The 26,964-nt window shown below is 36.5% G+C and overlaps 1 protein-coding gene across 8 annotated transcripts in view; it reads right to left on the bottom strand.

Annotated features, from left to right (window-relative positions):
• The window catches only part of SNAP91 (synaptosome associated protein 91), a 162,227-nt gene that overhangs the window by 17,069 nt on the left and 118,194 nt on the right, over positions 1–26,964 (bottom strand). For 5 of the 8 annotated variants that reach the window (XM_064360873.1, XM_064360871.1, XM_064360877.1 and 2 more), the window contains 10 exons: positions 24,889–24,996; positions 23,994–24,257; positions 23,698–23,775; positions 23,462–23,533; positions 22,956–23,039; positions 21,708–21,791; positions 10,524–10,658; positions 8,743–8,892; positions 2,119–2,149; positions 1,107–1,218 (listed from right to left, as the gene is read on the bottom strand). In XM_064360873.1, coding sequence (XP_064216943.1) covers positions 1,107–1,218; positions 2,119–2,149; positions 8,743–8,892; positions 10,524–10,658; positions 21,708–21,791; positions 22,956–23,039; positions 23,462–23,533; positions 23,698–23,775; positions 23,994–24,257; positions 24,889–24,996 — 1,118 coding nt within the window. The remainder of the gene's footprint in view (positions 1–1,106; positions 1,219–2,118; positions 2,150–8,742; positions 8,893–10,523; positions 10,659–21,707; positions 21,792–22,955; positions 23,040–23,461; positions 23,534–23,697; positions 23,776–23,993; positions 24,258–24,888; positions 24,997–26,964) is intronic. The other 3 variants (XM_064360875.1, XM_064360876.1, XM_064360878.1) reach the window with 2 other exon arrangements.

Here is a 26,964-nt window from a genome sequence, read left to right as displayed (position 1 = left end):
GAGGACCACCATCATCTAGACCCCATAATGGTAGATCCACTGACAGCTTGCACTGTGAGCCTGAAAAAGCTTCAGACACTCAATGCCAGCCTGTGAAAGCAGCCAGAGGGGGGCTATACCCTGCAAAGCCACAGGAGTGGTGCTGCCCAAGGCTATGGGAGCCCACCTCTTGCATCAGTGTGACCTGGATATGAGACATGGAGTCAAAGGAGATCATTTTGGAGCCTTAAGATTTGACTGCCTCATTGGATTTCAGACTTGCATGGGTTCTGTAACCCCTTTGTTTTGGCCAATTTCTTCCATCTGAAATGGCTGTATTTACCCAAAGAATGATATCAAGAAAGCCTTAGAGATGAGTATGATTTACACAGGTAGAGGTGGTAAGCAAAGGTAGAAAACTGCCAGTAAGTTTGAGAAACAGTGACTAGTCTAGTTTTGCTAAACATGGAGCAGATATAGAAAAATCATACATTTTGCCACTCCAAAAACATGTTCTTTTTGTGTCAGCAAATTTCACAAAGCAATAGTCTTTATGTCCAATGATACATTCTTTCCCAGAATGAATGGAAGTATTAATATATTAATAGAAATTTAAAATACAGAAATAAAATCCATTAAACCTTATAGAAAAGATGGTGTGAGTAGTTCCAGTTTTTAAATGGTAAGTAGAAGTAACAGGATTTTAAAATTAACTTTCACTTACACAATAAAAAACTGCCCAATCTTTCTGGTAAGAAAAAAAGTTATTACTTAGTAAGACAATCAGAAAACTTGGACAAGAAATATGATAAGACAGATAAAACGATCAATGATATTAAATGCTTTTGATAAATCATTTTCATCATTTTCATAATTTTACAAATATGGAAGTACAAATATTAAGATGTTTAAAATTTTTAAAAGGTCATAATCTTTATTAAATATAAAGTCAATGGAATCTGCAGTTTGGTAACTTTTGCATCTTGCTTATTTCTTCAATGGACAGGAATAAGTACACTGTCAGCAGCTAAGTTAGCAAAATGCACCCTACTCTACCCACTTGGAAACTGGCAAACTGCCTGTGTTGCTATGGGCTCTGACCGCTATGGGCTCTGACTGCTACATACCAAAGGTGCACTTTGTGGAACGCCTGCTGACCAGGTTGCCGGAGCTACTTTCGGCTGCCAGTTGGCTCCACCAGTCAACTTCTTCTCTCCAGCATTCCACTGAAGATCTCCCCTAAAATCAACCATGCAAAACAAGCAAGCAAACAAACAAAAAACACAAATCAGAAAATAAAAATGGTGTGTGGCTACTTAGATTATTTTATTTGGGTTTAAAAGCAGGTTGTTTGAGTCAAGTGGTATGGTAATAAGGACAGCAGTTAAAACTTACAGAGGAATGTCACCATGTTGTATCTAAGAGAGCTTAAGAGCATTTGAAAAAAACATCGTTTAGAGTTTGGACCTCAATAATCATAGGAATTTCCTCTCCTCTATAAAGAAAAGTATGTTGGAAAATCAAACTGAATTCATTTGTTACTAAAAATGCAAATAAATATATAATATATACTGTACACTTATATTTGGTTGAATTTAAGATGTATTGATGATGGCACTTTTAGGCTTTTAGAGGATTCAGCAGAAGGTTTCACACAACTATATCATGACTGCAACCTACCTTACAGGGTTCATAAGACACCATCACTGAAAAATCTGTCTCAATTTCAATGACAAAATATACATCTAAAAAAGGATATAATGTTTACCATTTTTACTATCCTTCCTTACAATTAATACTCCATGAAAAACTTCTAAAAATCTATGATGGATAGAACTATGGTAATGAATCTAGAATATAATGCTATTAAAATATTCAAACCACAATTCCCAAATACTTCTAGATATAACTTAGTGACAATCTTGGAGATTGAAATAGATTATTCATTTTCATTGCAAAGCAACAGTTTGGAGCTTCGAGTAAAATAACAACAGCAAAAATCTGAAACAAAATAAAAACCAGTTGTGAAATTATCTAGCATGAGAATGAATAATTGCTCCAATGAGTAAAATGGTTGATAGTCTCAAATGAATACAAATATACTGTCAAAAGGAAATCAGATAATTCTGAAACACTTACTTTTTTGACGTGGTACCAGAAATTCCAAGATCTATAAATGGATAAAAAAAGAATATAAATCTCTATATCAGGTTATATGATATGACATTTAAAATATTAAAGAATCAGAAGTCTGTAAAAAGTCCATATTTTGCCTAGGAACTACTGTATTCAGTTATACAGAAAAGAACTATATTAGGAAATATTTTCATAAATTAAAGATTTTCTTTTACTTCATGTTAGATTTAAGAATCTATTTTAATGTGAACTGGTGTCCAGAAAAGAGCAAACACAGTTGGTTTGATGTTGCTATTTTAGAAAGGCTGCTATCTGGGAACTTGGCTAGTAAACTGCTTTCTACAATGGGATAAAACTTTCCCCAAATGATAAACGTGAATCACTGTGCCCAAATGTTTTGTACAAATGATATGGTTTATGCTGAATATCCACTTTTGTTCTGCAAGTCTGGAATTTTGGCACATGCCAAGCAGAGAGTGCCTACATAATCAGTGTCCAATAAAGACTCTGGGTGTGGAGTCTCTAAAGGTCTTCTTTAGGCAAAAATATCTCATACATGCTGCTGCAGTTTTGTTGCTGGGTGAAGACTGTGTTCTTCACCTCGAGGGAGAGATACAGCCTAAGGAAGTCTGCATGTGGATTCTTCTAGATTCTGCTTGTCTTTTCCCCTTATCATCAGCTGTGTATCCTTCCTATGCTACTGTAATAAATGTCAGCTGTGAGTACAATGATGTGCTGAGTTCCATATGTCCTTCTAGTGGCTCTGTGAATCCCTTGACATAGTTGGCTTAATCAATCTGCTCTAATGTCAATTCATTTGTTACTTCAGAAAATATTTCTTGAGCATCTACATACACTAGGCACTGTTCTAGGCATTTGGACAATGTCAGCAAAGAAAACAGTAGGAAAGCCCTATCCTGGAGGAAGTTGCATTCCTATGGTGTTAGACAGATGACAAAATAATCAGAAAGTAAATTATATAGGATATGGAAAGCTTATGGAAAAATGAAAAGGAAGGGCAGAATAAGTTGGGTTGAAGGGGTAGGATAAGCATGAGGCCAGAGAATATTTTACAGAGTGCTTGGGGAAGGCTTCACAGAGGTGAGACTGGGGCAAAGCTGAGCAGAGATCCAGGTGAGAGCTTCCTAGGCAGAAGGAATAGCCAGGACAACAGCCCTAATCAGGTGTAGAGTCAATGTATTATAAGATAAAGTTAATATTTATTTCTGACCAAATCTTGGCATTACAAAATAGAATAAGGTATATATTAACTGAACATTAAATATAGAAATGATTACCTATAATGTTAGCTATTTTTTTAAAAGACAAAATTCATTTTAAAATTTATTTTTCAATTAGACTATAAAACTAAACCTATGTGTATTAAGTGATTAAAAACCTAAATCAAATATTTATGCCTGTCTACGTGAAAAAGCAAAAGAAAGCAGAAATGTATCTTACATATGTATACATGAATCCCTTGTCAAATTTCGAGGCAGATGGGGATGGGAACCTGAGGACCTGAGCCTCTGCTGCAAGCTAGGTCTCCTGGGAAGAAGAGGCTGGGATGAAGATTTATTGTGCAGGAGATTTATTGTGAAAGAGAAGAGAAGAAGTTGTGATTGGGCAAGACTGCAATGCAGTCTCAATAGAAGCCTCAGCTAACATTGAAAAATGTTTTATAAAAACATTTTTATTGAGATATAATTCACATACCATAAACTTCACCCTTTTCTTTTTTTTAACTTCTTAACCTACTTTATTTTTTGTGCTCTTATCAAAACATAAGCAGTGTCTCCCACTCAGGCTGTTTACTAGTCACCACCAAGCAAACTTCTATAAGAACCCTTTTTTAAATTGTACTTTAGGTTCTGGGGTACATGTGCAGATCATGCAGTATTGTTGCATAGGTACATGGTACATACATGTTAAGGTAGTTTGCCCCTCCATCCCCCTGTCACCTATATCTGGCATTTCCCTCCATGTTGTCCGTCCCCAACCTCCCCAGCCCTCGCTGTCCCTTCCCTAGCCTCCCCCCAACAGACTCTGGTGTGTGATGCTTCCCTCCCTGTGTCCACATGTTCTCATTGTTCAACACTCGCCCATGAGTGAGAACATGTGGTGTTTGATTCTCTGTTCTTGTGTCAGTTTGCTGAGAATGATGGTTTCCAGATTCATCCATGTCCCTACAAAAGACATGAACTCATCGTTTTTTATGGCTGCATAGTATTCCATGGTGTATATGTGCCACATTTTTCCTGTCCAGTCTATCATCGATGGACATTTGGGTTGGTTCCAGGTCTTTGCTATTGTAAACAGTGCTGCAATAAACATACGTGTGCATGTGTCTTTATGATAGAATGATTTATAATCCTTTGGGTATATATCCAGTAATGAGATTCAGGGTCAAGTGGAATTTCTATTTCTAGGTCCTTGAGGAATCACCACACTGTATTCCACAATAGTTGAACTAATTTACATTCCCACCAACAGTGTAAAAATGTTCCTATTTCTCCACATCCTCTCCAGCATCTGTTGTCTCCAGATTTTTTAATGATTGCCATTCTAACTGGTCTGAGATGGTATCTCAATGTAGTTTTGATTTGCATTGCTCTAATGATCAATGATGATGAGCATATTTTCATATGTTTGTTGGCCTCATATATGTCTTCTTTTGAAAAGTGTCTGTTCACATCCTTCATCCATTTTTGGATGGGGTTTTTTTTTTTTCTTGTAAATCTGTTTTAGTTCTTTGTAGATTCTGGATATTAGACTTTTGTCAGATGGGTAGATTGTGAAAATTTTTTCCCATTCTGTTGGTTGCTGGTTCACTCCAATGACTGTTTCTTTTGCTGTACAGAAGCACTAGACAAGGATGCCCTCTCTCACCACTCCTATTCAATATAGTATTGGAAGTTCTAACCAGAGCAATCAGGCAAGAAAAAGAAATAAAGGTATTCAATTAGGAAAGGAGGAAGTCAAACTGTCTCTATTTGCAGATGACATGATTGTATATTTAGAAGACCCCATCGTCTCAGCCCAAAATCTCCTTAAACTGATAAGCAACTTCGGCAAAGTCTCAGGATACAAAATCAGCGTGCAGAAACCATAAGCATTCCTATACCAATAATAGACAAACAGAGCCAAATCATGAGCAAACTCCCATTCGCAATTGCTACAAAGAGAATAAAATACTTGGAATACAACTAACAAAGGATGTAAAGGACCTCTTCAAGGAGAACTATGAACCACTGCTCAAGGAAATAAGAAAGGACACTAACAGATGGAAAAACATTCCATGCTCATGGTTAGGAAGAATCAGTATCGTGAAAATGGCCATACTGCCCAAAGTAATTTATAGATTCAATGTTATCCCCATCAAGCTACCAATGACCCTCTTCGCAGTACTGGAAAAAACCACCTTAAAATTCATATAGAACCAAAAGAAAGCCCATATAGCCAAGGCAATCCTAAGCAAAAAGAACAAAGCTGGAGGCATCACACTACCTGACTTCAAACTATACTACAAGGCTACAGTAATCAAATCAGCATGGTACTGGAACCAAAACAGATATATAGACCAACAGAACAGAACAGAGGCCTTGGAGGCAATGCCACACATCTACAACCATCTGATCTTTGACAAACCTGACAAAAACAAGCAATGGAGAAAGGATTCCCTATTTAATAAATGGTGTTGGGAAAACTGGCTAGCCATGTGCAGAAAGCAGAAACTGGACCCCTTCCTGACACCTTACACTAAAATTAACTCCAGATGGATTAAAGACTTAAATGTAAAACCTAACACCATAAAAACCCTGGAAGAAAACCTAGGCAAAACCATTCAGGATGTAGGCATAGGCAAGGACTTCATGACTAAAATACCAAAAGCACTGGCAACAAAAGTCTAAATAGGCAAATGGGATCTAATTAAACTTCAGAGCTTCTGTACAGCAAACTTCACCCTTTTAAAGTGCATAATTCAATGATTTTAGTTTATTCACAAGGTTAATACAGAATTTTTTTGTCATCACAAAAAGAGACCCTGTACTAATTAGCAGTCACTCCTCTTCCTCTTCACTTCCTTCAGCCCCTTGAAGTCCCTAATCTACTTCCTGTCTCTGTGCATTTGCCTATTCTGGACATTTCATATAAATGGAATCACATATATGAAAGTACATAGTCTTTTCTGACTGACTTCTTTCACTTAGCATGTTTTCACAGTAAATCCAGTTGTAGCATGTATCAGTACTTCATTTCTTTTTATTGCCAAATAATATTTCATTATGTAGATATATCATGTTTTGTTTATCCATTCATCAACTGATGAACATTAGGGTGGTCTACTTTTTGGTTATCATGAATAACGATACTATAAACATTCATGTATAAGTTTTTGAGTGCATGCACATTTACATTTCCACTCCATTACACCTAGGAGTGGAAATGCTGAGTTATATGATAATCTATGTTTATCATTTTGAGTAACTGTCAGACTTCTTACTATAGCAGCTAAACTATGTTACATTTTTACCAGCAATGTTGTGGGTTTCAAGTTTCCCACATTCTCATCAATGCTGGTTATATGTCTTTTTAATTATCTCCATCCTAATGGATGTAAAGTGATATATTATTTGGTTTTGATTTGCATTTCACTGATGAATAATGGTGAGCATCTTTTCATGTGCATATTGGACACCTGTATATACTCTTTGGAGAACTGTTTATTCAAGTAAATTTTTTGCCATTTTAAAAATTGCATTATTTGTCTTTTCATTATTGAATTGTAAGAGTTCTTTATTCTGAGTAGAAGACTCTTACCTGAAAAATGATTTGTAAATACTTTCTCCCATTCTATGGTTTGTCCTTTCATTTTCTTAACAGTATCGTCTACAGCACAAAAGTTTTAAATTTTGATGTATTCCTACTTACCTATTTTTTCTTTTGTTTCTTGTACTTTTGGTGTCATATCTAAGAAACCAAACATAACCTAATCTAAGGTCATAAAGATTTTCTCCTATGTTTTCTTCTAAAAGTTGTATAGATTTAGCTCTTACATTTGGTTGTAAGACTTATTTTGAATTAATTTTTTTTGGTATAAGTAAAGGATACAACTTCATTTTTTGGCATGAAGTTATTTAGTCTTTCCCCAATTTTTTTTTTCTGAAAAGAATGTCTTTTCCCTTACTGAATGGTCTTGGCATCCTTGTCAAATAGCATTTGACTATATACATGGGGGTTATTTCTGGGCTCTTCATTCTATACCATTGTTCTATATGTCTATCCTTATACCAGCACCATTTGTCCTGATGACTATAGCTTTGTGGAAGTTTTGAAATTGGAAACGTGATTACTTCAGATTTTTTCTGTTTCAAGATTGTTTGGCTATTGCTATAGTGTGTTAGCTTCTTTCAACTGGGATCATTCTCAAAGGTGGTTGACAGCTGAGGGCTGTGTGTTGGTGGCACTCTCAGCAGCTGGAGGTATGAGTCCTTTATTTCTGAAAGGGGATAGATTACAGTATGCAGAAAAAGCAATCACTCAGTGAGATGAAATTTTAGTGTAGGAGGAAATATTCCAATAACCTCTCACTGGGTGTCATTAAAGCATTTTCATGGTTGCTCAGACCACAGGGAAGGAATGAAAAACAAAACATGTGTCCACAGGCAAATGCACAGGTAAAGGATTCTGTATCAGTGATCTGCTAAACTTTCCATATTGCCTTGAATAATGATACATATCTACAGTGGTAAACCCATTCACATGAATACAAAATTCAGAATTAATGCAAAGGTCGATCTTTATAATAGCTGCCTTCCTCTCTAGTATTCTCTCCTTCGCCCACTCAGCTCTAGTCACTCATCTCCTGGATGTCCCTTGATTCTCACAGGCAAACTTCTTCCTCAAAGCCTTTGCACTGACTATTTCATTTTCCTGCAGATGTCCTCCTTTACCTTCAAAATCTTTGCTCAAATTTTACCTCCTTGGTGAGGCTTACTCTAACTCTTACCCTGTAGCACTACTAACTCTCCTTTGTCTGTTCTTTCTCCATGAAATGTATGATGTATCACACTATACAATTTACTTATTTTAAAGTTTGTGACTGCCCTTCCCAAGTGCCATAAGAACAGACTTTTTTTTTTAAAAAACTGTTTTGCTCACTGGTTTATCTCTAGAGCCTAGAAGAATGCTTGGTGCTCAATATTTGTTGAACAAATGACTGCAACTTAGTTGGATACTCAATTTAGAAAGATGCTGTACTTTATTTAAGTTACTCTATGTTCTTATTTCCAAATAAAATGGAAAGTTAAGTGCTTATTACACATAATACACTTGGTTTCATAATTGTATATGCTACCTAGTTATACCTTTAATAATTTAGATTAAAATGACATTGGTATTGCTTGTGAGCCAATGACATAGGAACTGTTGCCTTCCAAGGACCTGCACTGGGTAAAGAACGAAGTATTTCTATTCACTCCCTGCTATATTCACTCATGAGAGAATCCAGAAACAAAACATAAGAGACAACAACAGAGAGAGAGAGAGAGAGAGAGAGAGAGAGAGAAAGAGAGAAAATTCACATATGCTTCAGTTAAAAAAAAACAAACAAACTAGATTACTCACTGCCTACTAAGCTGGCAAGAGATGAATCAAGATCACTCCCAAGGGCTTTGCTGGCTGCCATCGCAGGACTGGGTGGTACCATTGAGACAGGTGCAGGCTGCCCAGCTGGTGCCATGGTTGGCATCAAAAGATCACCTAGACCATCAAACACTGGAAATCAAATAGACTAGGTTCAGAATAAGTGAAAACAAAAACAAGATCATATGCAAACTTAAAGTAAAACTGTCTTTTGATAAGCTATGGAAACAAGTGAATATACAATCTTATAAAAGAAGGCATGTAATTCACACTTTTCATGACTGTAACACCAAGAAGAACATGTTGACATATGTAAAATACTAATGAACATGAACAAAGACAGAAAAAAAATCTGTATAATGTACAGGAATGAACACAGACTTTGCAGCCAGAACTGGGCTTCAATTCAGCTGTATGCCTCACTGGCTATAAGACTTTGAGAAAGTTCCTCTATGAGCTTTTTAGTTTTCTTATCTGTAAATGGGGAGAGTATGACCAATAGATGACTTCGTCATAAACATTAAATTAGTTGATATATATCATGTGTTTATTATAATGCTTGCTTTATATAGGCATTCAATATTGCCACTGTTGCTCTTATTTAAGAAAATAGCAAAAATATTCTAATGTGCTTTAAGGCAAAGTCTAAATAATGTACTCTGAAAACCTAAGATGTTTACTTTAAAAATAATTCTTAAATGAGAAAATAATGCATCTGTTAGTTTCCTACAAAATTAGGAAACAAAATAAAATCTGATATAACAATCAGCATCTAGTAACAGGTACCTGAAAAAGTTGATCACATTTTAGAAGTAATAATTTTGATTTTTTTCTTTCTCATTAGAGCAATCACTTTTGGTTATAATTCTAAGGGTGTAAGTAAATTAAACACTATTTTAAGTATTAGGGATCAAATGTATCATCAATGGCTCCTGATCACCAAATGATAAGTTATTAACTGTTCAGTTCCTAGAATACAAAAAGTTCATTCAAAATGCAGACATACAGCATTTGCATAAGATATTGCTAATATCTTATCTGTGTCAACAACTTTGTAATTGTAAAATTTTATCAAAAACTACGTATATCTATGACAACAACTGCTATACAATAATTTTCAAGTGAAAAAGGACAGCATTCAACTAGGCACTGGCAATAGAAGCAACCAAATTGTCAGGCAGAGGATATATTTAGGGTGTTTCTGAAACACATTTAATTGCCAAAAACTCACCAATTGAAAATTTGTAGTAAGGACCCAGCATGGGAAGAGTAGAATGGAAGAGAATACAAACAAAATGACAGCAGTGATGAAAGGTTAAAGGCAGGCAAAGAATACTATTTGTGTCTCAACTTCATAAAACTGAGGGCCATGCAGGCTTCAGAGGATGTAAGCAATAGCAGTGGGAGGGTTCACATATTCAAACACTGTACAAAGATTTAGTACAAAGTATTTGTTTTCCTTTAACCATCTCTAAACCAAGTGCATGTAAGCTCATGCAATAGATGGTGTGTGGGTTAAGTTAGATTTCTGCTAAAAATAAACAGAAACAGAGAAAGGATTGCAGGTTATTCTTATGGATACCAATATGTACTGTAAATTTTAATTTAAGTTATTGAATGAGAGATTTATTAATGTTTTATAAACCAAATTATCACTCAATATTTGCTTGCCATAAATTTCCTGATTGCATACTAACCTTAGGTAGTATATATTTTTTATTACCAGGATACATGAAAAGAATGTTTGAAAGTCACTGCCTCACCTGATGGATCAAAGGAGCTGCTGCTGGAAGTTGAAGGCGTTGTCCCAAAAGCTGCCTCGAAATTGGGCTGTAGCAGGTTATTCTGAGCTGGAGTCACTGGAGAGGGGGAAGGGGCCATGAAAGAACCCCCAAATCCTGAAAAAAAAGTTCCAGAAAAACATAAGCAGAAACAACATAAATGTTGGTAAAGGCCAACATAAAAACAGAATTTAAAAAGTTATAGAAAACTGAAAAGGAATTGACTGCATGTTGATTAGCAGTGAGTGAAACAGAGAAGCTCATTTCTGAAAAGTTGTTCAAGTAGAGTATTTTGATGTCTGACATGCATTAATGAGAGATTTAATTTAATTAGAAATAAGACAGCACACAAGAATATATACCCTTATTAAGAGAACTGATAGCAAGCAAATCTATTATTACAATGGAGTATAAAAAACAAAGAAGGCATCACTAGGGTTAAAATGCAGATAGTCACATTACATTTAAATTTTTTGTTTCTTCAAATCATAATATCTAGTTTCTAGAAAACGTTTACTACAAATTATAATAAAATATAAATACAAATCAGAAAAATACACATCAAATCTTTAACATCTATCATACATGTTCTAACCCCACTGCTGTCACCACCAGTGCAGGTCCCCGCAACACTGCTCTCTGGATTCATGAACAGTCATGGAGTGGGATGGCGTACTGTCTCTAGTCTAGACCTCCTCCAATCTAGTCTCCACAGTGCAGCCAGAGTGATATTTCCAAGTGGAAAATGTTGACAAATTTACTTCTCTAAAATCTTCTATCAGCTCCACGTAGTTTTTCAATTAATATAATTTGAATTCCTTTGTGTAGTGAACGGGTCCTTCTGTCTCTACCCACTGGACCCTCCACATCTCTGCAAAGCAGGCTGCAGCTGTGATCCACCACTCGCAGTGTCAGATGCCTGCTCTGGTAAGACTTCCTTGCCCTTACATTACTGCCTACTGCCAGCTACACCCCACCCATAGCCCCATATAGACAAGTATCCTCAGCACCTAATACATAACTCCATCCTACTCCTATTACATGTATTTATCCCCACTGCCCCTACTCCAACCCCAGGATGGCTTTTTTGAGGCCAGGATCTGTGTCTTCTTTTCATGTCTTTCCCACTAATATCCCACACAGTGCCTAAAACACTGAATTAATGTTTATTAAATGAAGGACACTTTTGAATATAAAAGGTGAGAAAAAAATCAAAGACTACTGTAATGTAATCCAAATTCGAATTAAGTATTTATCCTTTGAGGGCTGGGAGCAAAACATTTCTCTCAATCAGCAAACAGAAACAGAAGCAGGGGTCACTCTGTATTGCTGCCGTACAAAAATATACAATCTGTGAAGGAAGTGATTTCTTACCAAGACACTGAATGATGTTCTATTATATAAGAATTTATTACTACCAGAAGATGTTCCTACATACAGTTTAAGTATATTTTCCTTTCAAATCCAGCCACATTGTCTCTTCTTCACAAACTGCTTGCAAAAACAATGATTCAAAAACATCCTTAAGTTTATATTCCATAGAATTGATTTATAGTTTTGAAAATGACTTCCACTAAAATTCTCTACTATTTTCTAAAGCAGGTAGCAATGCTGTTCAAGTCACGTTATTCCTATAAATTGACAGTGACGTGGGTTTAGACTTTCCTCATATGTGTATTAAAAAATTTAATTTAGGAAAAAAGTTATTTATTAGATTATCTTTACAGTTCATTATGGCTACTTTAAGTGATTTTAGTATTTGAATGACATAAGCATTACATAATTTTCTTTTATTTATTTATTTATTTTTTAATGAGAGAAAGAAAGAAAGAGAAAGAAAAAGAGGGAGAGAGAACAGGATTCTTGCTCTATTGCCCGGGCTGGAATGCAATCTAAAAATACGTATTAAAAACCTCCTTTATGCCGATAATTGTGCTTAACAATGGAGACAGGAAGGAATAAAGGAAGAAAATAACAAACAAACAGCCAACCAATATTTCATTTAAGTCTGTGAAATGCTATGCAAATGCTGGAGAGTGATTTACTTCCAATTATGTAATCACTTTCAAAACAGGTGTAATATGATACTGAGAAAAATGTATGTTCTGTGGACCTGGGGTGGAGAATTCTATAAACACTCACTAAGTTTACTTATTCCAGGTCAAAGTTCAAATCAAAGATGTCTTTATTAATTTTCTATGTTGTTGGTCCATCGAATATTAACAATGTGGTGTCAAAATCTCCCACTATTATTGTGCGGGAGTCCAGGTCTCTTTATAAGTCATTAAGAACTTGTCTTATGTATCTGGGTGCTCCTGTACTGGGTGCATATATATTTATAATCATTAACTCCTGTTGTTGCATTGCTCCTTTTACCATTATGTAATGTCCTTCTTTGTTTCTTTTAGTCTGTTACTATTAAAGTCTATTTTGTGAGAGACTAAAGTTACAACTCCTTTTTTTCTTTTTTTGCTCTCCATTTAATTGGTGAATCTTCCTCCATCCCTCTGTTTTGAGTCTTTGTATGTCGTTGCTTGTGAAGTAGATCTGGATACAGCGTACCGATGGGTTTTGACTTTTTATTCAATTTACCTGTCTGTGTCTTTGATTGGGGCATTATTCCATTTAGATTTAGAATTAATATTAATATTTGTGAGTTCAATATTGTCATTTAATGCTAGCTGGCTATTTTGCCCATTAGTTGATGTAGATTCTTCATTATGGAGATACTCTTTATGTTTTGGTAAGTTTTTGGGATGACTGATACTGGTTGTTCCTTTCTGTTTGTAGTGCTTCTTTCAGAAGCTCTTGTAAAGCAGGCCTGGTGGTGATGAAATCTCTGAGTGCTTGCTTGTTCTTGAAAAATTTTATTTTTCCTTCGCTTATGAAGCTTAGTTTGGCGGGATATGAGATTCTGGGTTGAAAATTCTTTTCTTTGAGGATATTGAATATTGACCCCCACTCTCTTCTAGTTTGTAGGGTTTCTGATGAGAGGTCTTCTGTGAGTGGCTTCCCTTTATGGGTAATGTGACCTTTCTCTCTAGCTGCCCTTAGAATTTTCTCCTTTATTTCAACCCTAGTGAATCTAGAAATTATGTGTCTTGGAGTTGCTCTACTTGAGGAATATCTTTGTGGTGTTCTCTGGATTAGCTGGAGTTGAGTATTGTACTGCCTCACTAGATTAGGAAAGTTTTCCTGAATAATATCCTGAAGAATATTTTCCAACTTGGATTCATTCTCTTCATGACATTCAGGTATACCTATCAATCGTAAATTAGGTCTTTTCACATAGTCCCACATTTCTTGGAGACTTTGCTCATTCCTTTTTACTCTTTCTTCTCTAATCTTGTCTTCTCATTTCATTTCATTAAGTTGGTCTTCGACCTCTGATATCCTTTCTTCTGCTTGATCAATTCGACTGTTAAAACCTGTGCATACTTCGCAAAGTTCTCGTATTGTATTCTTCAGTTCCATTAATTCACTTATATTCCTAAGTTGTCTATTCTCATTAGCATTTTGCCAAACCTTTTTTCAAGCTTCTTAGTTTCTTTACATTGGGCTAGAACATGTTCTTTTAGCTCACTAAAGTTCCTTATTATCCACTTTCTGAAGCCTAAATCTATTAATGGAATGCACTCGTTCTCCATCAGGCCTTGTTCTCTTGTTGATGAGGAACTGTGATCCCCTGTAGAAGGAGAGGCATTCTGATCTTGGGTATTCTCAGCCTTTTTATGCTGGTTTCTTCCCATCATTGTGAGTTCATCCACCTGTCGTCTTTGTAATTGCCTACTTTCAAATTAGGTCTCTGAGTGGACGTCCAACTTGTTGATTCCCAGCGCCGAAATCTGAGCAACCCACTGTGCTGGCCAAAACAGTGGCATTAAGATTCGTGGTGCTTTTCTGCCTGGGAATCTCCGGACTGGCTTCCCTCTTGAGTACCTTTTTCAATCAGGTAAATGGGCGACTCTGCCTTCCTGGAGCTCCAAACATCAACCAAAAGGGGACCCAGTCCCGTTTACTCTGCACCGATAACTGCTGCACCGGGGTGCCGGCAAAACCACCACGCCAGCCACAAGAGTCACACTGGTGACCTGTGGGGCTCCTCCGCTGGGAATCTTCTGGTCCTTGGGTAACAAAAATTCATCTGAAAGTGTGGTGTCCTCTTGTTCTGTGTGCTTTCTCTGGGAGCTACAATCCTGAGCTGCTAGTAATCAGCCATCTTGGATCTCTCTCTCGTAATTTTCTTTACTGAAGAAGACATCCTCCAAATCAGGAAGACCTTAGCCCAGCAAAGGTAGGCTAAAAGTAATTATTTTTGTGAATGTGACCATTTTGATTTTAGGAAGATTGGTGGCTGTATTAGTCAGTTTTTAAAAACCATTATGCCACACCTCAAATTGGAATATGTCTGGTTACTTTAGGCAGCTGTTCTGTGGTGTGATTCTCTTTCTATAGGTAAATGTGGAGACAACTTGACTCTTGACTTCTTAAAATTCGGCCACGGAAGGACCATTTATTCTAGAATCACAGCATATTAGTGTTGGAAATGGCCTCAGGATCATCTGATTCAGCCCTGTCATCTCATGGCTAGAAGAAATCACTTAAAGAAAAGTTAACATCCCAGCACTTTGGGAGGCCGAGGCAGGTGGATCATGAGGTCAAGAGATCTAGCCCATCCTGGCCAACATGGTGAAATCCTGTCTCTACTAAAAATACAAAAATTAACTGGGTGTGGTGGCGTGCACCTATAGTCCCAGCTAGTCGGGAGGCTGAGGCAAGAGAATTGCTTGAACCCGGGAGGCGGAGGTTGCAGTGAGCTGAGATCGGACCACTGCACTCCAGCCTGGCGACAGAGCAAGACTGTCTCAAAAACAAACAAACAAACAAAAAAAACCAGAGAAGTTAACACACTGATAAGATTCAGTCAAAGGAAGAAAAAGAGCGCATTTACTTAGGACACTGCTTATTGCTATTTCCACTTTATGTTAAGAATCCATCTATAAGTGAATAAATAAAGCTGTTCACTGAAAAAAACAGTGCCTTCTCTAAGAAAATTAAAGGTAAAGCCAGCATTGGCACAGGGCTCACCAAGTGCCAGGCACTGTTTTGGTTTCCTCTTTTAGGGTGAGCCATATGAACTACACGAATGGCTGATATTTAACCGTTTGGTCCTAGAAAATCAGCAGTTTTAAATGGTTCAATTTAAAACACATATAAGCTTATTTAATCATTATAACAACCACACGAGGTTCAAAGATGAGAAAGCTAAGATCAGAGACGTTACATAATTTGTCCAAGTTCACATGAAGTCAAATGGCTGATCCAGGATTCCACACAGGAATTCTCCAGAGTATGGACTCTTTGCCACTTTTCCACATCCAGAAAAAACGCTGTAGTGGTATCCTTCCTATACATTTATAAAATTTTCAGAGATCTGGCAGGATGACTTTTTCCCATTATACTCAGTTCTTATGAAGTAAGTACCCTCACAAGCCTAGAATAATTAAACAGCTCTTAGGTGATATAAGATGACCAAGGGATTATCTCAAAAAAATAATCAATTGCTATATGAAGAACTAAACAGGAACATTACAGACATTAATGAAGAGTTTGGGGAATTCCTTCTGTTAACTCACTGAAAAGATTTAGGGCTCTGGAAGAGAGTTAACAGGAAAACCTAAACAACTAATCTTTCTATGTGGTTCTAATTTATATTAAGAAAGATGTTTAGGTGGCTATGGTGGCTCATGCCAGTAATCCTAGCACTTGGGGAGGCTAAGGCAGAAGGATCACTTGAGGCCAGGAGTTTGAGACCAGCCTGGTCAACATAATGAGACCTCATTTATAGATATATACATTAGGCAGGGGACATGATGGCACATGCCTGTAGTCCCAGCTACTCAGGAGGCTGAAGTGGGAGGACTGCTTTAGCTTATCAGTTCAAGGCTGCAGTGAGCTGTGTTCACACCAACGTCCTCCAGCCTGTGCAACAGAGGGTGACCTTGTCGCTTAAAAAAAAAAAAAATAAAAACAAAAAGAAACGTGTTCTATGGAATGGAATTGGAAATAAGGTAAGGCTTTTGCGTGTCCTGTAGTCATATTTGAACTGTCCTACACTATAACTGAAGACCCACTTATTTTCAGGTACTCAACCATCTGTTGACACACTGCTTTTTAATCACAGATGATTAGTGTTATGAATGTATCTTTCTAAAGGGGAGTAGCCTACACACTTAATGAAGTCCTATTGATTCAGATATATCAAGTCTATCTGTCATAGACTACACAGTCCATATAACACATCATATTGTTTCAGTTCCAAGAGTACAATTTTAAAACTATTGATAAACACACTCCCACACAGGATGACAGAATTGATCCTCTGTAGACCTTTTCCCTTTAGAGGAAATTGTTACTTTTTAATTCCACACTGGGCATGTTTGTATTTTAAACTCAGTTCAAGGACTTCTGTGGCTTATTTCATGAAATTAATGTGGTTAAGAGAACAAATGCAAAACTACAAGGGCCTCATAGGCTGGACCATATAGTCCCCTGTCTTTGCAATTAGAGATAGGATATGACATACTCTCATACTGGCACAGATTTATGGCACAGTCACCCTAAAATTGTGTCTATTAAGGAAGAACATGGTTGTCCTCCTCAATGCCAACCTCAGATGTTAGGCATATTCCTCAACACACCTAACTTCCTTAATAGTCCATTTTTACCTTTGTCATTCAGGAACCTGCCTCTAACTTTCAAACATCTATATTTTCATTTGATATATTTTGAACAGAGTTTGACAGCTTTACTTTTCACTGTATGAAATATTTACTTTTATTAGTTAAAAACTTAACTTTCAAGTTTTCATTCTGACGCTACCTGAGATATGGATAAAATCTGTATCCTAACTGTTATCTCAATGGCTTGGAGAGAATTACTCATTGGTGTTGTTAAGGATTCTCTCCTCTGCTTCCCCCTTCCCCCATTCTTCTCTGTCTTCATTATTTTGAGAATTATTTTTCTAGTCTGGCCTCATTGGAAGTTGTCTCCTCCAGAATTTTTTCTCATTTTACTATACTGCATGCACCAAACACCTTAAAATTTTTATTCAAGGGGTAGAAGAAGACTAAGGCAATATTTTAAGTGCTGTTTATTTCTGGAATTGTTATTATCTGACAGTTCTAGAAATAAAGAAGTATAGTTTTTATGACAGATAGGTTCATTTTCAAGAGACTATCCAATTAGCCTTTGTTTTATAGTTTCAAAAAACATGCCAATTTCTGACAAAGCTTTTTCCTCAATTTTAAGATGGTTCTTAATTTTTTATTTAAAATCTCTATAATCATTTTAACATTTAATATAGTATATATTTATTGCCTTATCTTTATGATTCATATGTAAATGTGTTCCCTCAAAAAAATCTAATCTTAGGCACTTAGTCCAGTGACTAAGGTTCCCTTTGAGCAGTCTACCCTCCCACGACAGTGTCTACATATTATTTTTCTTTTTATTCCTAACAGGCAATCACAAGATTCTAGAGAATCTTTTTCTCTCCTCTCTCTCTTTGACTCTGATCGTATTTGTGGGCTTGCCATCTATGGCTAGGCTCATTTATTTATTTATTTTTTAAAATCCTCTTAGTTTCAACAGACTGGACTTAGCTGATCCCTCCCCCAAATAAACACAGACACAAATATAATATACATGCTAAGCTTCACTATAAATTACTATACACAGTGCCCCAAATATTTGTCCTACTTAATATGCATTAAACAAAAAATGTATGAGAACTGTGAGAACTCAGAAAGTCAACTATCAGCTAGGTTACATATATAAATGTGACTGTGATTTTACATTGTGTTTATTAGAATTTTTTCATTTTTCATTTTTTGTTTTTGGCTAGCAAAGTTGCTCCTAGTTCGCAGGATAGAATTATATCAATATTCCATGATGTTCTTTAGTGAGAATATGAATTCCTGATGCTTTGATATTTGAACAAGTATGAGAAATGTTTTTCTATAAGAAAACAGGGAAGTATGTAGTCCCCAAACGTAGTCCCCAAAATTAAGCCCTACAGAAATTATAAGTATGTTAAAATTTCTTATGCCTAGCTTATTTTTGTTTTTTGCTTTTAGTAGAGAATGGGATTTCACCATGTTGGCCAGGCTGGTTCAAACTCCTGACTTCAAGTGATCTGTCCACCTCGGCCTCCCAAAGTGGTAGGATTACAGGTGTGAGACACTGTGCCCGACCCCTTATGTCAGGATATAAGGTGAAATAATATTTCACATTATACCAAATAAATCAGGCACTGATGACATATGTATAAATTAAATTACAAGAATTGCCTTGAAAGCAAATGAGACATTAAAAACCATTTATACCAATTTACATTAAACCTTAATTTATTTAAATAGAAAAGAGAGAAATAAGAAAGTGTACACAATATATAACTCTTCCTATCACTGAAAGAGTCACAAGGAAGCAATGGAAAGTGTGTAATAAATGAGACCTATGTAGATGACATTGTTATTTTCATTGCCAATTTTCTCTTTTCCACCCCGTTTTACTAAGATTTCTTTTCCACCCCATTTTACTAAGATTTCAGAATGAATAACACAATTGAATAATTTTATTTTTTGTAAAGTGAACTAACATACTTTTTTGTCCACTTCCTCTGCTGGACCTGTCAATGTACCAAGCTGTGCAGTTGTGGCACAGCTATGTGCAACTGTACCTGGCAGCAGGTGACAAACCCCTTCAGGCTTGTTCCAGGTGTGTTTTAAGATCTTATCTCATCTCCTCAGGGTCAAATCTCTTGTTCTGTTACTGACCTCTGACTTGGAATTGGATGGGAACACTCCCTTTTCCCACAGGCTTTGATTGGCCTTTCAGCTCCAGTTTCTAGTGTCCTGGGCTCTTTTGGAAACAGAATCTCTCAGGTTCTAGCCTTGGAGGGCACAGAGAGGCCACAATGGAGGAGGACCCTGGAGTAGACAATGTGGCTGTGAAGTGCTGGAGGTGGTCAACAATGGCTGACCACTCTGCCAGGCTCCTGCCTGGTGGGCTGCAAATCCCCATATGAGATCTGTGGCAAGGGGATGGGATACCCGAGAGAGAAAGAAAGAATTCATAGACTTCTGTGAAAGGCCAGAACATTTATTTTACCAGCCGTTTTAACCTTAATTATAACATCAAAGCAAAATGTTTGTAATCATTAATCTCATTTTAAAGTTAACAAGGTCATGAACTCCCATAGACATTTAAAACTATGCTATTTCTGTGGCATGTTAAAATCTTATTGCTGAACCCCAAAAATGTGTATGAGATTTATTGGTTTAGTAAGAGTCTGAAAGTTTTGGTAACCAATTTGAAGCTGATATAAGAATATCTAGGCCTGGAGGAAAAACTAGGCAAATTAGCAGTTTATTTCCCCAAGTAACCAGCTGTGGTTTGTGTTAAATGCATTGCCTCTTATCATCTCTGCAACTTCACGGTGGGGCCCTGGTTCTTCATTGTTGAAGAAAATACCTAGTGGTAGTCACTAGTATGAGTGGTTTCAGCCCGCAAGACTGTCATGTTTGATCAAGTAGTCTGGAAAGGATGGGAAAGACACTAGAGAACTATTGCCCCTGGGAAAGACTGTTAAATAGCCAGACTGAATTACTGATTGAAGGAAAGGTTAACAGCTGGGCTATGACTACCTGCTTCAGCTTCCTGAGGAAAGATTTGACCTCAACTCAAACTTCCTACAATTCTGAAGGCTGATGAAGGTCCTTTAGGATCTGCCATTACTCACTACTAGTCAAAGAAAAAATGTTCCTTACCTTGCTGTACCTGGTGCCAGGATTGTTTATTGTATAACTTGTAATTTTATGGGCTACAGTCACACTAAAAAAAAGGGGAACTATTCATATGCTCTATCAAGGTCTACACGGCTAGCACTAGCACGGAATTTAAGATGAGAGACTTCAGACATACACAGCAGCTTCTCAGTGGTGATGTGGCCCATGCTCTCATCAGCCCCTTGTCAATCTGAGGACCAAAATCCATCCTTTGTGGTGACTGTGGAGGGACCTCAGAAGCTGCATCTGAGTGTCTGAGTTCTCTGTGATACTACTGTTGTGGTTCCTGTTATGTACCCTTCTAAGTAAAATCAGAGTAAGGTAAGTCAACAATGTCTTGTGAGTTTGACTAATAATCTGAAATTAAACTTACTATTGTGGTCTTGCAACTGATCTTTCATAATGCTTTGCTTATGAAATAATAATTTCTGGGTCAAGGCTATCATTAAGCACACATTTTGTTTTGCTCCCAAGGAAGACCAATACTTGGCTTTTACTGTTTTTGAGTCCTTGAACTGTTGCCTTTTATTCTAATATATACTACCTAGGCCACAAGCAATAATCCTAGACAAACTATACCAATCTATTTCACATTATGACCCTGTTGAACTGGGATCACCCATGAGTTTTCACATAGCAAAATGATCATCTTATTTTTAAAAAGTAGCCTATGTAATAGCAGTTTTGACTCAATGTCAGTTGAGTCAACAGTTTGTAACAGTTTCTCATGGAGTGAGTCACATATTACAAACCTATATTCAAACATCGTGGTACGTTTCACCACAAATTCCTTTAAAAAAAAGATGGGCATAGACACTACAAGACAAAAATTGCTACATAAGCATATTACCTTTTAAATAAACTAAAAGAAACATGTTGACTGAAACTAAGGCAGATTTGGAACATCCAAAAAGCCACAAGGGTGGCTTGTATACAGCTGCGATTTTAAGACCAATTTCATAAAACCCTGAGAAATAATCAAACTTCTATTGTACAATGACTTAATTTCTAATTTCATGTCTTTTAAAATCATTTTTAAAAGTATTTCAACTTTTATTTTAGATTTGGGGGGACAAGTACAGACAGATTTGTTACATGGGTGTACTACGTGATGCTGAAGTTTGAGGTATGATTGATCCTGTCACCCAAGTAATAAGCATAGTACTCAATAGTCAGTTTTTCAATACTTGCCCCACTCCCTCAATTTCACGTCTTGAAAGAAAAAGAAAACATGCACCCTGCAATTTATGTAATATTTCTTGCTTATAAAAATATATCCAAATTTAAATTCTACAAAACACCATTTTAATTTAATTACCAGCTAGTAGGTCTGCCGATGCTGATGAAGTAGAAGCAGCCTGAGGTGCAGGTGGAGGCTCAGAAGCACTACTTCCAAATGCATCTATCCATTATCCATTGTGCAGCGGAAAAGTAAGAAAGTGTAAATAGTAAGTACAGTAAGTAATTGAAGTATTATGCAGAGAAATGCAGAGACGTGACAGTGTACAGTGAGCTGGTCTTTTGTGGGTGTGTGAAATGATCACATGAATTATGCTCTGACTGGTTTATTCTCTCAAAGAGAGTTCTAAAATATTAACAAGTAATACCTCCTTGTAAGATTAAGAGAATTCTTTTAAGAATAAAATTTTTTTACTAAACTCTGTCATCTGTCAAAACAGAAGCAAAGTTTTAAACATTTTACCTAAAGGTAATGAAATAGATTTTTTCCATTTAGAATTCTATTGAACATTTAAGAGAATTAATAAACTCAATTCAAGGAACAGCAATATTAACTGTACCTATATATCAAGGTTTAGTATTTATTTGACACAAGTGTTGAGCCCCCAAATGTCAGAGACTGTGACATCTTTGTATTCCTCATGTACCCATCATGGAATGTCCACGATGCTTCAGTGTACAGGAGGTACTCAATGTGGGTTGAACTTTCTAAGGATGATATTTTAGCTCAAGAATTAATTCAGTGCATCTTCTTGCCCTCAGATAACACATAAAGGAGAGGAAAATATATTTAAATCAGCAACACATTTCCAATCCTTCTAATTCTTTGTAAGGATAGTAAAACATTAAACTTAATATAAATAAACCTACAGAATAATGTACAACATCTAGACCTTATGCTTTCAGTTTTAACTGGCTTGCTTTCATTTCTAAATTATCTATTAATAGATCATGTTTATTTTGCTTTTAAGAACTTAGAGATGTTGATTTAGCCAACAGATCAAGATCACCAAGAAAGAACAGTAGAAGGAAATTCCAGTCAGGTAATTCTACATTAGATGAACAAACAGTTGAAAATATAAAGACTTCAAGTGGAAAAATTATGTGTTTTGTTAGGTCATGCACTGAAAATTATGATGAAATAATAAAGATGAAGATGATGATGGCGAAGAAATGAAAATGATCTTAAAAACTTCAGTTTACATTTAAGAGATAGAAGTAATTTTATATAGGCTAAAGAAAAAATGATGAAATATAATAAAATAGATCTAAAAATTATTCTGAAGAAAAAACATTCCTTAAGTGTTGATGGAGGAGAAATACGCACCCCCAAAAAGGTCTATGACACCTGAAGAATCCACCTTTGCTGGCGAGGCAGTGGTTGCAGGAGATGGTGCTGCAAATGCATCCACTGCAGTGAAGCACAGATAGGAAAAAGCGCATGTCACCCAAGAGAAAAGAAAACCATGAGCCTTGACAAATGGTATCTTAGGATTTGATGGTTTACTCCAGGCAGAAAGACTGTAGACAATCTTATCAGTTAAAGAAAAGCAAACAGATTTTTACACATTAAAATACACATTTTCTGGTACAAAATAAAATTTGACTCCTTGAGGTCAGACATTTTAGTGTGAAAAAATTTTCTCTATTCACTAGCCTTAGATTTGAAATATTAACCCTCACCAGTTGATGATGGTCCTAAGGGGGAGTTTTTCTTTTTAAGTAAGTTTTAAATTTAAAAGAACTCAAGAAAAACCCATATGTCATATCCTTCTGTCCATGCATTACTTCCACCAGACATCTTTGAAGGCCTGATCTTGGCAAAGCACTCACCGGATAAGAGGTCAGCAGTGAGAGAACTCTCAGGCACAGGAGAGGCCCCTTGTGGTGGAGAGGAGAAAGCATCTTCCAAAAGTGAAACAAACCAAAACCAAGCAGAGGTAAGTAGCAGAAAGCTGAAATCAAAGTAAAAAATCTAACAAATGCATTATCATAGGTGAGTATAAAGAGCTTAATCAGGAAAACATCTAAGAAACGAAAGTGGAAAAAAAGGGTTGCTTTGGTTTTACCTGTACCAAACAGGTCTATGCTAGGAGCAGCATCTGGCTTAGGCGCTGCAGCAACTTCAGGAGCGGACTCAAATAAATCTAAGACCAAGAACACACATGCCTTTACTCAACTTGAACAACAAGCCTGAAACAGCATCACTTCTCAGTCCTGAATTAGCACTTTTCAGAATGCTGAATTAAGCGGCAAATGGTTTCTAGAGAACCATTTAATTACACAGTCTTCATGCAGTACATCTCAAGGACCAGAATTCAATCCACCAGATGGAAAGAGGTTGACAACAATAACAAAAAATTACCACCAAAGATATCTAGAGCAGGAGGAGCAGTGGTGGCGGTGGCAGCGGAGGTGGTGGTAGTGGTGGTGGCAGCGGCGGTGGCAGTGGTAGTGGCAGCAGCGGCAGCTGCAACGGCAGGAGCAGGAGAAGGAGCAGTTGCGGGAACCGGAGGGGCTGTGCTAGCTGTAGGGGTAACTACAGGAACACTGGTCTCAGGTGGCTTCATTGCAAAGAGGTCCAGCTCAGGTGCAGCCTCTGCACTACCTTCAGACGGGGCAAAGGGGTCTTTTGGAAAGGAAAGTGGAGACACACACAGCATCAGTAAGGAAAGAGGCAAGAGACAGCATCATAACTATGGCAAGAGACACCCTACACAGATATTTACACATTAGCTTGGTGTGAGGCTCCTTGGATTTAACTACTATGCTACTGGCAGGGGTTAGTGACTAGAATGTTTTTCTAAGGAAAAAGGAAAACTTAGTAGGTACCACAAGTTAGGAAACTAAAGCACTTTGCAAAGTGCTGTAAGATTAACCTACAATCTAGGATCAGAGATTGCTATCCTTCAAATCTTCACTCAGTTTGGTCAATCTGGTAGCTTTGAAAATTCATTAAAACATGCCAATATATTTGAACTCAATGTTACAAGAGTACAATATAGCATTAGAAAAAAAAAACATTAAGACAGCATACTTGCACTGACAAAAATTGTCAATCTTAAGAAATTGTCAATTTTGATAAGTATGTACTTCAATGTCTTAATGTTTTAAATGCTGGCATTATTTATTCAGTTATGATGAATGATATTTTATACTCAGAAGAAAATAAAATTAGAAAAACATATGGCCACATCTAACTACGGGGGTTTTACATTAGGACAGAAAAATAACAGACTGGCTAATGACTTTAAACCCACCATTTCCTGAACATGCATCAAGTGCTGCTGCTACAGGGGTTGGGGTAGCTGGTGCGGCGGCCCCTTCGGATGCTGCAGGGGCCTCCCCAGGAGAAGCTGCAAAGGCATCTTGGGTGCAGTTTTTAAAACAATAGAAATTAAAGGAATAAAAAGAGAAGAAAATATAGTAAAAGAACCAAGTTAAATTGTGAATAAGGCTCCCTTATACAACATGAATTTTTTAAAATGCATTTTTATGGCCCATGCACTGTTGGTGGTGACAAAACAATTATTCTTTGCACACCTTCATGTTAGTTAACATGCAAGTGATATAGTGTTGATACTGCTGAGGCCTAATAGGATCCAAAAGGTAATGACATTCTCATTGTATAAGGGCTTGAGAAGCATGTTTTATGTATCATTAGAAATTAATGGATGTAAAAATTAAAACAAAAAATAATTTTATTATGTAATTTAAGACATTAAACTTTCTAGTTCAGGTAATACCAATTCACTGTGTTATTAAAATGTCCCTGTCTCATTATTTCTAGCAAACATAATATCTTCTTTAATGCCAATATAATTAAATATATAATGACAATATAAACAATTCTAGTTTTAAGATTTTTTTATAATCTAGTACAGGCAAAATTACAGTGTTAACATTAAAGGTTTACTAAGCACTCCTAAGTGTTAAGTCTTCACTATCCTTGAAAAGCATTTCCAAATGTAACCAATAATTTATTTTAAAGATATAGATAGATAAAATTAGGGTATGACACCACAGTACAATTATATTTTTCTAATTATTTGGAAAATAATCTATTTTCAACAGATTAAAACTGGTTTCATATTTTAAGACCATAAGTGTATTATTATTTATAGTAGAATATTGATAATATACAAGCAGCCACAGTTTATAATGCCCAATTTACAAATGGCTGATGTGTACAAATGCTTCCCAATGTGTTTCTATCAACAAACAATGTTAGTTAAGGTAAAAAGTCCTGGAGCTTGCATAGAGATGCCATAGTTTCAAAAGTATAGAAGGAATCAAGTAATCATAAGCATGACAGGCTTAGAAGAAGAAACTCCTGGGAAGTGGGGACCAGCACTCACCTAGAACCTGTCACTTACCTGCTAGACTTCCCATCTCCAAATACTATCTACAGCAATATCTACTCATGTTTCCCAGAACACCGTTCCTTCCGTCATGAAAATAACTTGTCATATATACTTGGGAAGTGCTACATAGTATATCCTCTTTCTTGGAGATTTACTTAGTGTATTAGACTCTCGGACATGCTATAGACAAGAAACTTGTTTCTCAGTTTGACCTGGCATGTCCCAAACTGAGTATGAAACACTCTTTAGTAACGCTGAGTTCTAGTTTTATGTGGAATAACAAACATTAAACTAGATACTTATTTGGGTTAAAAGGCTCTTTACCAAATCACAAATATCTCTAGAAGGGACAACAGGACATCAATTATTCGTATCTTATGGATTAATCTGATCTGATTGCTCCTCTCGTTATACTGAGGAAATATATATCCCATTCATTTATTATTAGAGACAAAGTCTTGCTCTGTTGCCCAGGCTGGAGTGCAGTGGCACTATCATAGCTCACTATAGCTTTTAACTACTGGGCTCAAGTGATCCTCTGGCCTCAGCCGCTGCAAGTGCTGGAATTATAGGCCTAAGCCACTATGCCCAGCCAGGAATATATATATTTTGAGTACAAGTAGGCTGAGAGGTCAAATAAATAAGACTAAAGAATGAAGAATATATTAAGGGATAGGGCAGGCCTACTTTCTAAATGACATGTTAAGGATACTAGAGGACTTAGAGCAACACACTCCCTAAGAGCGGGGCAGAAGAATATAAGACAAGTATGAAAAGAGGTTGGGAGGGCTGTAAATATTTTGCCATCAGTCAGGTCAGATGTTTTCTATCTTTTTGTTCCTATAAAATTTGGAACTGAGGCCAATAATATTGCAAAGAGTAGAAACAGTAATAGCAATCATATATATTGCCATTATTAAACTTAGTATCTGTAACTATCTTGTGATGTAGATTCCACTATCTCTGTTCTGT

The sequence above is a fragment of the Aotus nancymaae genome, unplaced genomic scaffold (assembly GCF_030222135.1).
Source record: "Aotus nancymaae isolate 86718 unplaced genomic scaffold, 86718_ANA_hifiasm-v0.15.2.pri h1tg000040l, whole genome shotgun sequence".
Classification (NCBI taxonomy): Eukaryota; Metazoa; Chordata; class Mammalia; order Primates; family Aotidae; genus Aotus; species Aotus nancymaae.
The sequence above is the reverse complement of the archived record's forward strand: the minus strand, read 5'-3'. Positions and strand labels throughout refer to the sequence as shown.